Below are 14,514 nucleotides of genomic sequence, written 5' to 3' on the forward strand. Positions count from 1 at the left end.
GATGTTCCCGATAGGCTTGTTTATGCACAGTGAGTTCCGAAGCTTTGTAACGCCGCTCCAAAGCGCGCCCAGCTGTCTTCATTTTCCGCAGTTCGGTAGTGAACCAGGGTGTTGAACGGGAGAAGCTGACTGTTCTGGTCCTAATGGGTGCATGGAGATCCAGGATGTAACACAGGGTTTTATTATAGAAATCTACAGAATCACTGGCTGATGAAAGCTGAGCAGAAAGAAGACACTGGAGGTCCACAGTCAAATTATATGGGTTGATGTTTTTCAGGTTCCTAAAGCGGAGTTGGTGTTTTTTCTTAATGTGGTGGGACGGAAATAGTAGCTCCATGGAGATGACCTTGTGGTCACACACCCAGGTCATATACCAGTAGATTGCTGATAGGGGCAGAGTCCGTGATGACCAGATCGAGAGTGTGCCCCCTGGTGTGAGTTGGTACATCAACATGTTGAGTGAGATTAAAACAGTCCAAAAATTGAAGAAATTCAACAGCAAGACAGCAGGAGGGGGTTTTCAAGTGGATGTTCATGTCTCCCAGTATAACTGTATTGGCAGATGTAGAACAGAATGATGAGAGGAGGTTGTACATCTCCGGAATGAAAACTGGGTTTGGTTTGGGTGGACGGCAGATGAGAAATACAGTCATGAGGAACGGAGGCTTACATTTGAATGCAGGCACTCAAAAGAGGACAGTTCAGGTAGAGGCAGGGGGGACAGATCCAGCTCATCACGGTAGATGAGAGACAGACCCACCGCCACGGCCTGTGCTGCAGGCTTTCTGGAGGTAGTGGCAGCCAGGAGGAGAGGTCTCATTTAAAACAGAAAACACATCTGGTTTGTGCCAGGTTCCTGTGAGGCACATTAAATCCACATGCTTGTCCAGGATGTGCTCGTGTATGAGACAAGATTTGTTCGTAAGAGATTGTGCATTTAACAGTTCAATTTTGACATTAGGACTCTGGATTGGCTGAAGCATCATAAGATCCACTCCGCGTTTTCTGCCCCGTTCTGTGACTCCAGGAGGGGCAACAGCATACTGAAGACGTGAATGGGATGTGACAGTGCTCGCGGCTGACCAGAGGGATGGGATTGAATGGCCGGACTGGGAGTAAACAAACTTCAGACAGGAGCACCTGTGAATGTAACGGGGTCAGGAAGTAGTCCAAGATGTTTAATGATTGAGATGCATGTTGGAGTGGTGCAATTGTTGAATTTCCTCAGTTGGGTGGCAGAGTAATTCAACATCATGCCAATCGCGAAGGGTGTCCATCTTTTTGCCGTTAGCCGTGGACATGGGGTAGAAACAAAGGCTCATCGGCAGTACGACAGGAGGAGGCAGGACCAGGAGACCAGTCGCTCTTGGTGGAATGAGAGAACCTGGTGCCAGGAGTCCGGTTTTGGCAGGGAAGACTGTAGCCATCTTGTTAGCTTCTAAGCTAGCAGTTGGCAGTTGGCGTCCGCTACCAGCCTCTTGAGAGGGGCGACTGTTGTGTACAAACAGTTTGATGAGTTGGCTGAGGGCTCCCGGAACAGCAGCGGCAGCAGGCTATCCAGGTGAATATCCCGTGATGGCAGGCTGGACGGAGACGGGAGTCTCTGAAAAGTGGTTAACTGGCAGCAGCTGAACGTCAGTTAATTAGGAGGTCAATCCGTTGTTACCTGGTGCAGGAGCACGACGGTAGTAGATGGGTGGACAGACATCCAATTCGGTTACAGTAATCGTGGTAACAAGTACACTACTGTAGACTATTTTCTCAGTTAAATCAGTAAGTTAAAAACAACTGAAAAAGAGAAAAAGAGAAAGGAGAAGCGGCGAACCGGCAGCGCCAGTGTCCTAACCTGTCCTCGGGTGCTAGGCAATCAATATTACACTTGATACTGTTGCTGTTGTGTACTTGTATCTATGTGTACTTGTATCCATGTACTTGATACTGATGCTGTTGTGACTGTCAGCTGTGTTTTAGAGAATAAGTGGTTGCCATGTGACACTTTTATTTTCCTCTTGGTGCCTGTAACATTACCTAGGACGTGGCTTGTGTAATTAAACTGATGAGCATTCAGGCAAGTAGTTGAATTGTTTAAATAGTTGTAATGTTCTATTTTAGGTAAAATGTGTTTTAGAGCCTAGCAAGAACCTAGTTTTGGGTTAAGTAGGCCCACCTAATTTTCTCTGTGCCCACCCATGCTATGATTTCTGCCTACACTACTGGTTCAGCCTCTGTTAAAATTTGTAATGCGTCCTCTTCTCCTGCTCGCATCTCCTGTGGCTTACCACAAGGTTCCATTTAAGGCCCTGTTTTATTCTAATTATAGACGCTTCCTTTGATCTATTTCCAAAGAATATAATATCTTCTTTTATTGTTAGTTCCCAGCTCCCACCTTGTGCAGTCCATGCAGTGTTAACTCCCTTTTAAACTGTATTCAGGATGTGAAATCCTTGATGGTAAAAACCTTCACTTGGCTCAACCAGATCAAAACTGAAAACTTTGATTCTGCTCCTTTATACTTCCATACATAAGTTACTGTGTGGAAGTTTGAGGTAATACGTACAAAACAAATACTAAACCGATCTTTATCCTTCAAAAAAGAGCCATAAGAATTGTAAATAAAACCACTTACAGAGAATCAACGAATCCATTGTGTATCAAGTTAAAAGCTCTAAAATTTAATGATTTGGTAGATTTCAAAACAGCTCAAATTATGTATAAAGCCAAAAATAAATTATTACCGAGCAGTATTCAAGAGTTGTTTCAATTGAAAGAAAAAAAAGCTACAGCCTGGGGGGAACCATTATATTCAAGAAACAACTAGTAAGAACAAACACAAAATATCATTGTATAACAGTCAAAGGAGTCACATTATGGAATAATTGTAACAAGGAACTGAAAACATGTACATCATTAAATAAGTTCAAACGAATATTCAAAGACAATATACTGAATGGATACATGATGGAATAGGATGCGTAGGTTGTTTTGTTATTTAAGTACATCTTATTTATCATCTATGTGATCTGAATCTTTGATTTCACAGGAATGATTATACAATTAAAAATGAAATATAGATATAAAAAAGGAGTAGGACTCGATAAGTTCACACTTCCTTCCTGCTCCTTTTCGGACATGAAATAGTTGTTTGCTTTTCTCTGGTGGGATTTAGTGATTTGCTGTATGTCTGATGTTTTCAAAGCTTGTTTGTTTTTGTATTATTGTTATTTTTTTAATTTTTTTAAACTTATTTTATTGTCTTATTTTGTCTTTAACATGTCAGAATAAATAAAATTAAAAAAAAAAAACAAAAAAAAAAAAAAAACAACCAAACTGAGGTACTAATTTTCGGCCATGCAGACAACTCTACATCTATTATCCATCAATGCCCTCACGCTCTTGTGATCAAATTTAAAGTCCCACGCTAAAGATCTTGGTGTTATCTTTGATTCTGGTTTAAGATTTGATCAACAAATCAACTCAGTTGTCAGCTTCTTCCATCTCAGGTCATTCCCATCATTAAAGATACTGAAGCTTCAGCTGATGCTTTCATTTCCTCTCGCCTTGCTTATGCAATCTCTCTATCTATGAATCAGTTAGTCAGCCCTATCACACCTTGTTATGACCCTAGGTCATTATTATTTTGTGTGTGTAGAGATGTGATGCTGTGCTCTGTCCCTCCTCCTCCAAGTGTGTGAGCAGTCTGCTTTGAGTGTGTTGTGGATGATTGATAGCAGGTTGGACCTACTGATTGGCTGGAGCCATCTGATTGCTGCTCCAGGATTGGCCAGAGGTGGGAGAGGAGCCTTTTTGAACCACCGGCTGACTACACTCTTTCTCTCCAACCATTCACCCACATCCAACTGGGACCAGTGTCTAGCTTGTTAAGGATTTTGAGTTTGTGTTATGTGAAACATGGTGTAAATTGTCAACCTGAGTCTTTTGTAACCTTGTACCTTTAGTAAATTGTGTGTAGCCTAGTAGGAGGGAGAAGCCTTTTCTTTAACCTTTTCTCCTGTTTTCCCCTGTTTAGGAGTTAGGTAAGATTTTGTCTTTTTGTTAATACTTTTGATTTGTATAGGGAAGGTAGGGAGTTAGATGATTTTTGTTTGTTGTTTTGGCCTGCACTCCCTCTGAAGCAAATAAAAAGCTACCTTTTACTTTACAAGTTCCTGTGACACTGGCCTTCTTGGGAGTGGGAATAATGGGGAGCAGCACATCATGTTATGTCACTGATTCCCCTAGACCAGGGGCGTAACATGCAGCTGGTTCAAAATACAGCAGCAATCTGCAAAATGCAATCTGCTGACCAATTGCTGTTCTCCACTCCATGCATCTAGCTAAAAACCAAAGGTTACAGAGAATTTTCAGTTGTTGGCCCTAAAATGTGGCATAGTTTATCGCAAACAATTATATCTCGCCCCTCCACTGATACGTTCACTTCAAGGATGTTTTGAAGTCATGGACCAGCAGTCAATTTGTGAGCCACATGGCGAGGACATTGACTGGCTTACAGAGTGCATCACAGATGCGAAGGACTGTTTGAAGGATAAGGTAGGTGGCTGGATCAGGATTTAGGAGTTTAGGAGTATCTACTCTGGGGTGTCGATAAGGACACGGTAGGCAGGTATATGTTTAATAACATTTATTCAGGTTCCCGATAAGCACAGAGTATGTACAGGTAGGTATGATTGCTTAAAACAGAATACAAGGAATGGAATATCAGTAATTTGTACTAATAAACTAATAAACTGATGCATAATATGTTGTATGCAATGAAGAAAGAAATGAATGGAAACAAATTACAATCTAGGCTGAATTAGATATCTCACAGAAAATATTATCAGAACGTTACAGGAAAAATACAGGAATTTTACTGAAACATTGCCAAAGTAACACAAATATATACACATGATCCATCAATGATAGAGAAATTCAACTTACATTCTTCATGAACGCATACAGGCTGTTACTCTGTCAGGTGGAGAGTCAAACTGACTCTATGGAGAACATGTGGGATTAAGCCCCTCTATAGGTGACTGAACTATGCCTGAGTGAAAAGGGAAACATAACCAATTAAAGGGACAGTACCACTGGTAACCTCCAGGGGGCACTGAGAGATACTGCAGTGACCTAGTCACACTTTCATACAACAGACTATATCAACTTTTGTGCAGATCCACTGTCCCATCTGAGACTGTGCATTGTTACATGAATAACAAGCTGTGGGTAACAAAGGACATCAAAGAATTCCTCAATGTTAAGAAGTGGGCTTTCAGAGCTGGCAACAGGGAGGAGATGAGAACAATACAGGGACACCAAAAGCGGGAGATCAGGGAGGCTAAAGAAAACTACAGGAGGAAGCTGGAGTGGAAACTTCAGCTGAGCAACACGAGAGATATCTTGAGAGGAATGAGGACCATCACTGGATTCAGGTCAGCTTGCAATAGTGGAGTTGAAGGCAGCGTGCACGGGGCCAACAAACTCAATCTGTTTTTTGACAGATTTGATATTGGAGAGAAGACAGTTGTGGAGATTCCACTTTGGCAAGGCTGTGGGTCCTGATGGTGTCAGCCCCAGGGTGCTCAAAGCCTGTGCCCCCCAGCTATGTGGAGTATTCCACCGTGTCTTCAGCATGAGCCTGAGTCTACAGAGGGTCCCTGTGATGTGGAGGACGTCCTGCCTTGTTCCTGTGACGAAGACGCCGCATCCCTGTGGTTTCAAGCACTACTGACCTGTGACACTGACCCACCACATCATGAAGACCCTGGAGAGACTCGTCTTTGTTGGGGCTTACCACCCACATTTTTGTCTTAAACTTTTATTGGGACAAGCCTTTTGTTGTTTGGACAGACCATACCCCTGACTAATTAAGACTGGGCCATAACTTGAGCTTCCACTTTTATTTGACCATTGATAGCATGTGTGTGTCTATAAGACTATAGCTGTGAGTAACTATGAGTATCTGGTTGATTTTGTAAGTTTACCAGGTTTGTTCATATCTAGGCTTACACTCTTGCATGTGTATGAGCATGGGTGTGTATGCATGTGAATGTTATTTGTCATTCTTCTGAACCCCTAGCCAACCCCAGCAATGGAGATGGAGTGCACTGTCAGCTGTCCAGGATTTATGGAGGTCGATTCAGCTGATGGGTGCTGGGTATAGCTGTCTGATTAGGGGTGATTAATTTCCCTTAAGACTCACTTTACATCCTACTTTACATCCACACGAACCTTTAACTGCACTCATTATTTCAGAAGAAAACCCAACCCCATACTATTTGACTAGGTGGGAATTTTTCATTTTTCATACAGTGGAGGTGAGAAGAGTGCAGAGAGACAACAGAAGGAAGTAAGAATTAGAAACGCCTCAAGGACAGAAATACAAGTCTGGATTGTTGATGTACTGTGAAATATACTGTTTATGTATGGTTGAATGAATACTGAGAAGTGGGTGTCAATGGAAAAAGTTTTTTGTTTCACCAATGCAAAACCTCAGTGCGGATTGCCACTAAAAGTGGAAACGCAGAAATCGTAGGAAAAAAAAAAAAAAGGTCTATTCTCATTTCAAGTAAAATATGGGCTTCATTTCAAAAATTTGAAAAAAATGTCATTTTCCCCTTTTGTCAATCTCTAACTCCATAGCACATCTTAACAGTCTCAACTGACTTCATACAAAAACACAACTGAATAGTCTTTCTTCCACTTTCAGTTGTTCAGTGAGAAAATATAGCTCCAGCTTTACCTGCCAGGATTGTATCTGTGCTGGAATGATGTTGGGGCCAGCCTCATACACATGTGTAGCTAGCATGCTATTTAGTTTTGATAGTGTTGAGACTGACTGGTTTTAAACTGCCCACTGGAAAAATGAACATGAATGAGGCCATTCTTGATTTAAAGCTGTTTTTGTCAACTTTTCTCTTTTTATTGCATGCCATGTGAAATATCTCTGACTTGAATATGCCTCCAAAATTGTTCTCTGTCATTCTGTACTTTTTCATTCACTCAGGTCAACCCGCTTGTTTGAACGTGCTGATTTAATTGGCAGAGTAGTGTCATAAGTCAAAACATAATAATTCACAATATTTAATTAATAACAGGTCTGTGTCCGGTTGGGAAGGGGTCTGGAGTGGGACAGTGTTCCGTCTATTAGTGGCCGGTGTGATAAGCCAAAGTCAATTGTCAATATTGTGTTTAATCTTGCATGAGTCCTGCACTGTAACAAAACCTTGACTGAGAGAGATAATCAGGGTCTTGTTTTAAAACTATGTGCCCCTGTGAGCACTACAATGTTAGCTATATATTATCTAGTGTGTCTGGTTGAGGTTGCTCCCAGAAAATGTGAGTTTTATTTCATGCCTGAGCATTTAAACAGGTGTACACGTGGCCCCATTGGCATTGCGCAAATGTAAGAAATAATAGTGGCTGGTAAGTAAGGCTAGCAGGACAGACAGGCAGACAGAGAGAACTGGATTGCAAATGTATTGTTATTTGACACTGCAAGTTCGGCTGGTGTTTTTGGTCTTTCATGACCAGAAGGATAGTTCTGCCTCATTGGCATTGTAAGCATTGACACTCACGTCGATATGAGGGAGAGGCAGCATAACTCCTGGGATCTCAGACTGGACTGTGTGTGTGTGTGTGTGTGTGTGTGTGTGTGTGTGTGAGAGAGAGAGAGAGCGAGAGAGAGTGTATGTGTATGTACAGCAGGGGAGTGGGGGAAAGAAAAAAATGGCAAATGGACTTTACTTCACTTTACTAGTCTTAGTAATCAGCATTCATCCACACATTAATACACAGGTGACAGAGGCTACTATGCAAGGTGCCACCCGCTCATCAGGAGCGTTAACCGTTCATACTAACTCACACATGGAGGGAGGAACCACCGTGAGCAAAACTGGGGTTCAATTACTTGCCAAAGGACAATTCAACATGAAGACTGCAGGGGCCAGGTATGGAATCACTAACCCTTAATTAGATAGGCAGCTGCTCTACTGCCAGAGATCCCTAATTAGGTAAGTGGCTTGATTTTTACTACTGGTATTTAAGTAGTAGTGGCTGTATATGTAAAGTGACTTAAAGTTTAGGAGGATGGAGAATGAATGTAATAAAAACGTAGACTAGTGTCAGACTGACAGGCATGTGAGTATGATGGATAGAGACGTTTTTCTTTATGTAAGCAGCCTTTAAAGATGTGTGATAGTCTAGTCTATGTATCTCACAACATAAAACACACATCACAAAACATACATGCAGGCACATGAGCAACCAAATACAGATATAACCACAATCAGTGTAGTATGGAACTGTGATTAAGGGTTTGGAGACCATCTGAAGTTGTTGTTTGGGTTGGGTCTGTTGAGGGTGAAGGGATGGATGGCAGGATGGAGGGACAGAGGCAGAAAAGCAAGAATTGAGGAAAAGGGAAATAAAAGAAATGGATGGCCTTCCAGTCAGGGTAGTTATTTAGAAGAGTGCTGTAGAGCTGTCTGGGAATGAACAGATTTCAGACTAATAGGCCAAAAGGAGGGAAGTTAAGGGCAGCGGACAGTCGGAGCACTTCTACTAAATGACACCAAGCTGCCTGGAATGCACGTATGGAAACATGTAAATCTGTGATCTGTTTCTGGATGGATCCAATGCACAAGGTGAACACTAACACATCTCTCCAAAATGCATGGAAGAAAGACAAAAGAGAACAAAGATGAAAAATAGAAGGGTGGATATATACAGGCTGGTTAGAATAAATTAGGATTTTACTGTACAGCACATGTTCCTCTTTACCTGCGTAAAATTCAGGTCCATATACTGCTCCAACTACTGGATTCAGCTTCCAGCCTGCACAGAAGATGCAAACACACATACAACAGGGTGAATAATGGCACTGCTGCATGAACTTACCTGTCCATATGTCTTCTGAAAAAAACCTTCTCCAAAGAATAACTATACTATTATCTTTTCCCTTTTGAAATGGTTCCATCAAACATTCAATACAAGATGTCTTCTGTAAGATTTTATAAAACCCTTGCTGGCTGTAGGTCATATCTTGCACGTTTTGATAGAATAGCACACTACATACACAATTAATGTTTATATGAAACTTCCTCATGGGGCTTTTCCATTGACGCTTTTGGCCAAACCGAGTCAACTGTGCTGCTCTGATGTGTTTTTCCATTACCTGTTTTAATTGCGCAGAGTTGAGCTAAGCAGTAACCAAGCTGGACCATCTCTGGAGTTAAGCCTAAGCGTTCCTGTGAGCTAACATCTCACAACCACAGCTAACCCCTGACCAGCCCCCTTCTCCCCTCAAACAAACCTATTGTTGAAGTTGAAGGTTTGAAGTTTAGTCTCTCTTCTATGTCCTTGTCTGTACTTTCACCATGTTGCTTTCAACTGCTGTTTCAGAAGTGTTTCAGCTCTTTCATGAGTGTTGTTAAGGTGCTGCCGGTAACCAACATTTCCTGATTATGCTGCTTTATAAAAAGCTTTAATCAAAATAACTGCAAAATGGGGACTATATTTGTGAAGAATGTATGGGAAATAAAACATGTTTATAACCAAGTTAGTGGAGACTCGTCAGTGGTTTTGATAATGCTACAGGAAGGCAGACTACTTAGAGACACTCTTTTGACCACTAATCAGAACAAGCAAGTAACTGGTTAAAGATCTTCAAGCAGGTAGCTCTGTTAAAATGCAATACAAATCCCTGCCTTGTTTGGCTGATATGCTGAAACAAACCCGGCCAGAACACGCATGGCAAAGCCCCATCTGAGGAAAAAAAGGCAGTTTAAGAGCCACCAAGTTGGTCAGCAGTTGGTGCCCAAGCCACCGGTTAGCCTGTGTTGCATTTTATATTAAATATGCATGTGAAATTTCCTGTGCATGCCAACAGTGAAAATTAAAAGTGGGGCACAACTGGTGGCTGTCACCTAATGACAACTGAGACAGAACAGCATTGGCAGTTGCTTAAAATACCAGCCACTATTAAAGCTAGGGTCTGTAATGTTGTTCAGAAACACATTTTGTTATACTGGGTGAAATGATCCTGCTATCCTGAGAGTAGTCAATACATTATGTATTCAGAAAAAGGAACGAAAATAATCGGACCTCTGTGGCAGCTGTAGGCCTGAGAAAAAGCTGACCAATCTGTGCTGTCCGGGCCGGACGGCACGGATTGGTCAGATGCCTTCATGTCTCGTCCTCTGTCCCTCCCTCCTCCGCGCATGCACACGTTACGTTTTACTGATGCCGGAAATATTCAGCACACTCCTCTGCAGAAATACAAGTTGCAGGAGAAGACGTTCATTTGGTTACAATGGCAGAGAAAATTCAGCCAGCATTACTTGTAACAGCTCACAAGGGCAAAGCAAGGAAAAGAAAGCCTCTGGCAGAAAATGCTGCTACGAAAAGGCTCTGGATAAAGAAAGAAGTCGGACCGAGTCAACATCAGTGTGGCGTTTGAGCGGTGGAGACAACTGGGGCATGGGAACGGCTTGAAAAGTGATGCAGAGGTTGCTCTCTTTCTGTTGGACAGGTAAATATTTGTTTTGTTTCAGGGGGATTTGTTATTTTCATGAAATGTGTGAGGTTTGCCAACTTGGCTACGTTTGTAGCTCGTATTAGCACAATGCTAACGTTAGCTTCTTTGTGTGTTGTTTTTAGCCATGAGAATGGCTAATGAGTCGGCCCAATTTCCACTGGATAGGGGTCCGCTGCGTTGCGGCTCCGATCCGGTTTTGCTCCACCGTCCGGCAATCCCCACCGGTTGCGGTTTGAGTCCGCAACGGCGCAGTATGGTAGACAGCTGGCCTCACGATGTGTGCTAGTGTCAACATGGAGTGTTTTATTTTGAAAAGTAACCGGATGTAGTTTGTTATTTTAGCACTTGACTTCCTGTCTGCTGTCTGTTCAAGTTTGTGGGGGAGTGGCTTTGGACGGAGCACTGACGGGGTGGGGAGGGGGGGTGGAACTTAGAGGAGGAGCCACTTTCAAATCCTGCTAGCTCTCTTGCTAGCTCTCCAGGATTGTAGACCCTAGCTTTAAAAGACGTTTTTAATGAAACCTTGACTGTTAAGCCAAAACTATTTCCAAGTTTTACTCCAACCCTTCGTTTTCGAGTGAACCCCTTGCTCCTCAGAGCAGAGTTACAAGGGATAATGGTTGAAATCTCCCCTTTACCAAGCCAACCCTTCTAGACTCTCATACATAATTTGTTGATATTGGTGTTTTCGTCACAACCGGACATTCCAATATGGTGTCTTTCTCTGTCTTTCTTTGTAGGGTTAGGTTTATTTACAAACATGGCCTTAATCTATCTATCTATCTATCTATCTATCTATCTATGTATATATGTATATATACATATATATATACATAGGACAAATAGTTAATTTTCCAAATCGTTGAGTGTAAAATGGCTTGAACCCACGAAGTGTTGTTCGTGGCTGTATTTCTTATTCTTCTCATTGTTGTTATTATCCCACATTCATACAAATGTGCAGTCATAAGAAATGTTAATTGTTGAGCACTAATGTAGTTCTTCTTTTTCTATATTATTCAATCTATTTTTGGTGTTTGACAAAAAATTGCTCAACCACTACTGAAGCCAACAAATCACATTGAATGGAACTGGGAAAGAGAGAGCAGAGGAGGAGAGAAAGAGAGATTAAGTGTGTGTCTGTGTGTGTGTAGCTTTGTCTGTGTTTGTGCAATAGCCTACTGACAGTGATGAATAGAAAACCCTTCAGGGCTCATTCTCTCTTTCTCTGCACCCTCAAACAGGAAGGTGGTTTGTGTTTGTGTCGGTGTGTGTGTGTGTATGTGGAAGAGAGGTGCTGACCAGTCCTGGCCATTCAATTCCTTTCCTCGATCATCCATTCCCTCCCCTTCTTACTTCTTTTACTTTTCAGAGTCTCCATCGCGCTCTCCCTTTCTCCCTCCACCACTCTTTCATTCCTTCCAACCAAATGAGTCTGTGATGGAGGAGACATACACACCCTAAGGGTTCTTCCATTCCTCTTTACGAATGACTCCTGGCTCTTTTTATTGGCTCGACTTATTTACCCATTTACTCTCTCACCTATCCACCAAATTACCCCCCTCTAACTTTAAATCCCCTGTCAATCTCCAATCTGCCTCTTTCTCAGTCACCCCTTTCCTTTTACCCTTTTAACACCACTCCCTGTTGAATGAGAAAAGAATAACTTCACTATTTAAAAGATATTTCAAACCAATTTGCCTGCCTCTTTGACAAATGTTGGTTTCAATAATCAAATGTGAACAACTCTTGTGTAGGCAGAATTTGCTGTCTCATTTCGTTTTGTAGCTAAATACTATTTTCGTTCAAATTTACAATACAAGCTCAATGTGTAAAACTGGATCATGATGATTTACATTTCTTTTAAAAAATATAACCATAAGATCTGTTGCTCTGTAACGCAGCCAGATCTGATACTGGCAGTGAAATGGAATGATCGGCAAGCAAACCAGACAGGAACACAAGGAAAGCCCCAATTAGAAAATGTTTCAAAAATAGGGTGTTAAAATTAGCTGGTATGAATCAGAAATCAGTTTTAAAGTTTAAGAAGATACGACTACATAGATATGCGGACCTCTGGATCGATCTAAACGTATTGTCAACCGGTTGATGGCCCGATTTTGAAGTTAAGAACTGGTTGAGCGAAGCTGCAATGCTGCTACTTCCTCACAGCATTTTCAAACTGTTGTAAAAGTGCAAAGGTCGGGGCGAGAATCTCACAATATGAGGCGCAGGAATGTTAGCGTGGCATTGCCAAGGAAAAAAAATCAACATGTCCGACAATGCCGACAGGATTTACAATGAACCATCAAATCTAGTGTGGAAGAGATTCTGATTTTATAAGAAGGACTGGAAGTTGGACAAAAAGCAGGCTGTTTGTAAGCTCTATAGAACAGCGTACACAGTATAGTAGTAACACGACGATTAGCAGTCACCTAGTGAGATGGCATGATGAAACCTGTGCAGATGACAAGGATGCTAGTAGAGCTAACATCAACAAAAACACACGAGGCAAAGGAACAGAGATTAAAAGCTTTTTCCAGCTATAACTCAGTCAGTACATTTTACATGCACAGCTTAATCGGATTACAGCCATAGTTTGACTATGCTACTCAATCACACAACTGCAATTGTCCGTGAGAAAATCGGATTGTTGGCCGGAGCATGTCATACCCTGGTACGATAGGTGGCGCTGTACCCATTTCAACTAGTGGTAACAGAGCCACCTCCGGCTGACCTCTGTACATCACCAGCAACAACAAACTGCATCGGCATTCAAGAAATATTGCGTACGAAGAGCAAGACAAAGCTACATCTTTGTATATTTCGTATATGGTGTACATGATAATTACACAAACTAGATGCACGATGGATCTCTTGCTTGCGGTTATTTCGGTGGAAAGACGCTGCCACCGCCGTCCTTCTACTTCCGGCTTATGGCCCCAGGAAAGAAATCTCGCACCTGCGCAGAACGCAAAATCTGATCCGATCCGATGGAACGTATATGCAGGAGTAATGCAACTATCAATCGAATAATCTAGGTGTTTTAATTCAACTATGAGAAATCCGATCCGGTCCGATTTTAGTCAGACTAAGGTGTATACATGCATCTTAAAAATCCGATCATAGTCGGACTAACCCAGTAATTCAGTTTTCTTGAGTGTCATGTAAACGCACTGAGTGAGGTCTAAGGTAATCACAACACCCATAGCCTGTTTTATCATTTACAACGTTTATAACCTGTCTGCTTTTGAAAGTGTTGCTAGCATTATCAGTAAAGCCATAAAAAGTAAAAAGGCCAAAGCAATACTTTAAAAAAGAAAAAAAAGAAGAAATGTCCCTTAATCATATTCTAGCCCATGTAGCTAAATATGTATCAAATAATCTACGTGACTGACACACACTCTTAACAAACAAGCTTGGAAGAAATGGAAATAAGGTTGATGTCTTACCATTTGTGTAAGGGTTCGCCACCTTTTTGTTGGTCATTACTCTGGCTGTGGCATTGTTTACCTGTCAGCAGATGGACAGTGGTTAGTATGAGAGCAAAAACGCATGCTCACACGTACACACACACACACACACACACACACACACAAACTGTAAATGCTGTGAGCAAACACATCACAACCATTCTTAATGCCATGCTAGTATTTTACAGTTTCAGCAATGAGACCATGCCGTGGGTTTATCTAATATCACTGTGTAGATATCATTCCCGGAAAACCATAATTAATGTTGGTGAAGGTTCTCAGTCATCCAGGTCATGCTAATTCTAGGTGCTGTATTGTAGTCAACTGGACTTCACCTCTCATCCAAGAGGCTTCTACATAAAGTTTTAAAGCCTTCAACTCCCCTCCAGTTAGTTAGAAATGCAGGAGTGTCCTTACAGTGTCATCAAGGACACCATGATTTTCAGAGTTGTAAGTGCCACTTGTGGGCCGTTGACCCAACCGGCCTTCATGGGGGTTTGCTAAGGTTAG

General features: G+C 41.9%; 1 protein-coding gene across 14 annotated transcripts in view; it reads right to left on the reverse strand.

Moving 5' to 3' along the window:
- Window positions 1-14,514, reverse strand: part of LOC115570877 (RNA binding protein fox-1 homolog 3-like) — a 1,044,539-nt gene that overhangs the window by 54,995 nt on the left and 975,030 nt on the right. For all 14 annotated transcript variants that reach the window (XM_030399653.1, XM_030399654.1, XM_030399661.1 and 11 more), the window contains 2 exons: window positions 13,984-14,044; window positions 8,779-8,832 (listed from right to left, as the gene is read on the reverse strand). In XM_030399653.1, coding sequence (XP_030255513.1) covers window positions 8,779-8,832; window positions 13,984-14,044 — 115 coding nt within the window. The remainder of the gene's footprint in view (window positions 1-8,778; window positions 8,833-13,983; window positions 14,045-14,514) is intronic.

Source organism: Sparus aurata, chromosome 20 (genome assembly GCF_900880675.1).
Source record: "Sparus aurata chromosome 20, fSpaAur1.1, whole genome shotgun sequence".
Lineage (NCBI taxonomy): Eukaryota > Metazoa > Chordata > Actinopteri > Spariformes > Sparidae > Sparus > Sparus aurata.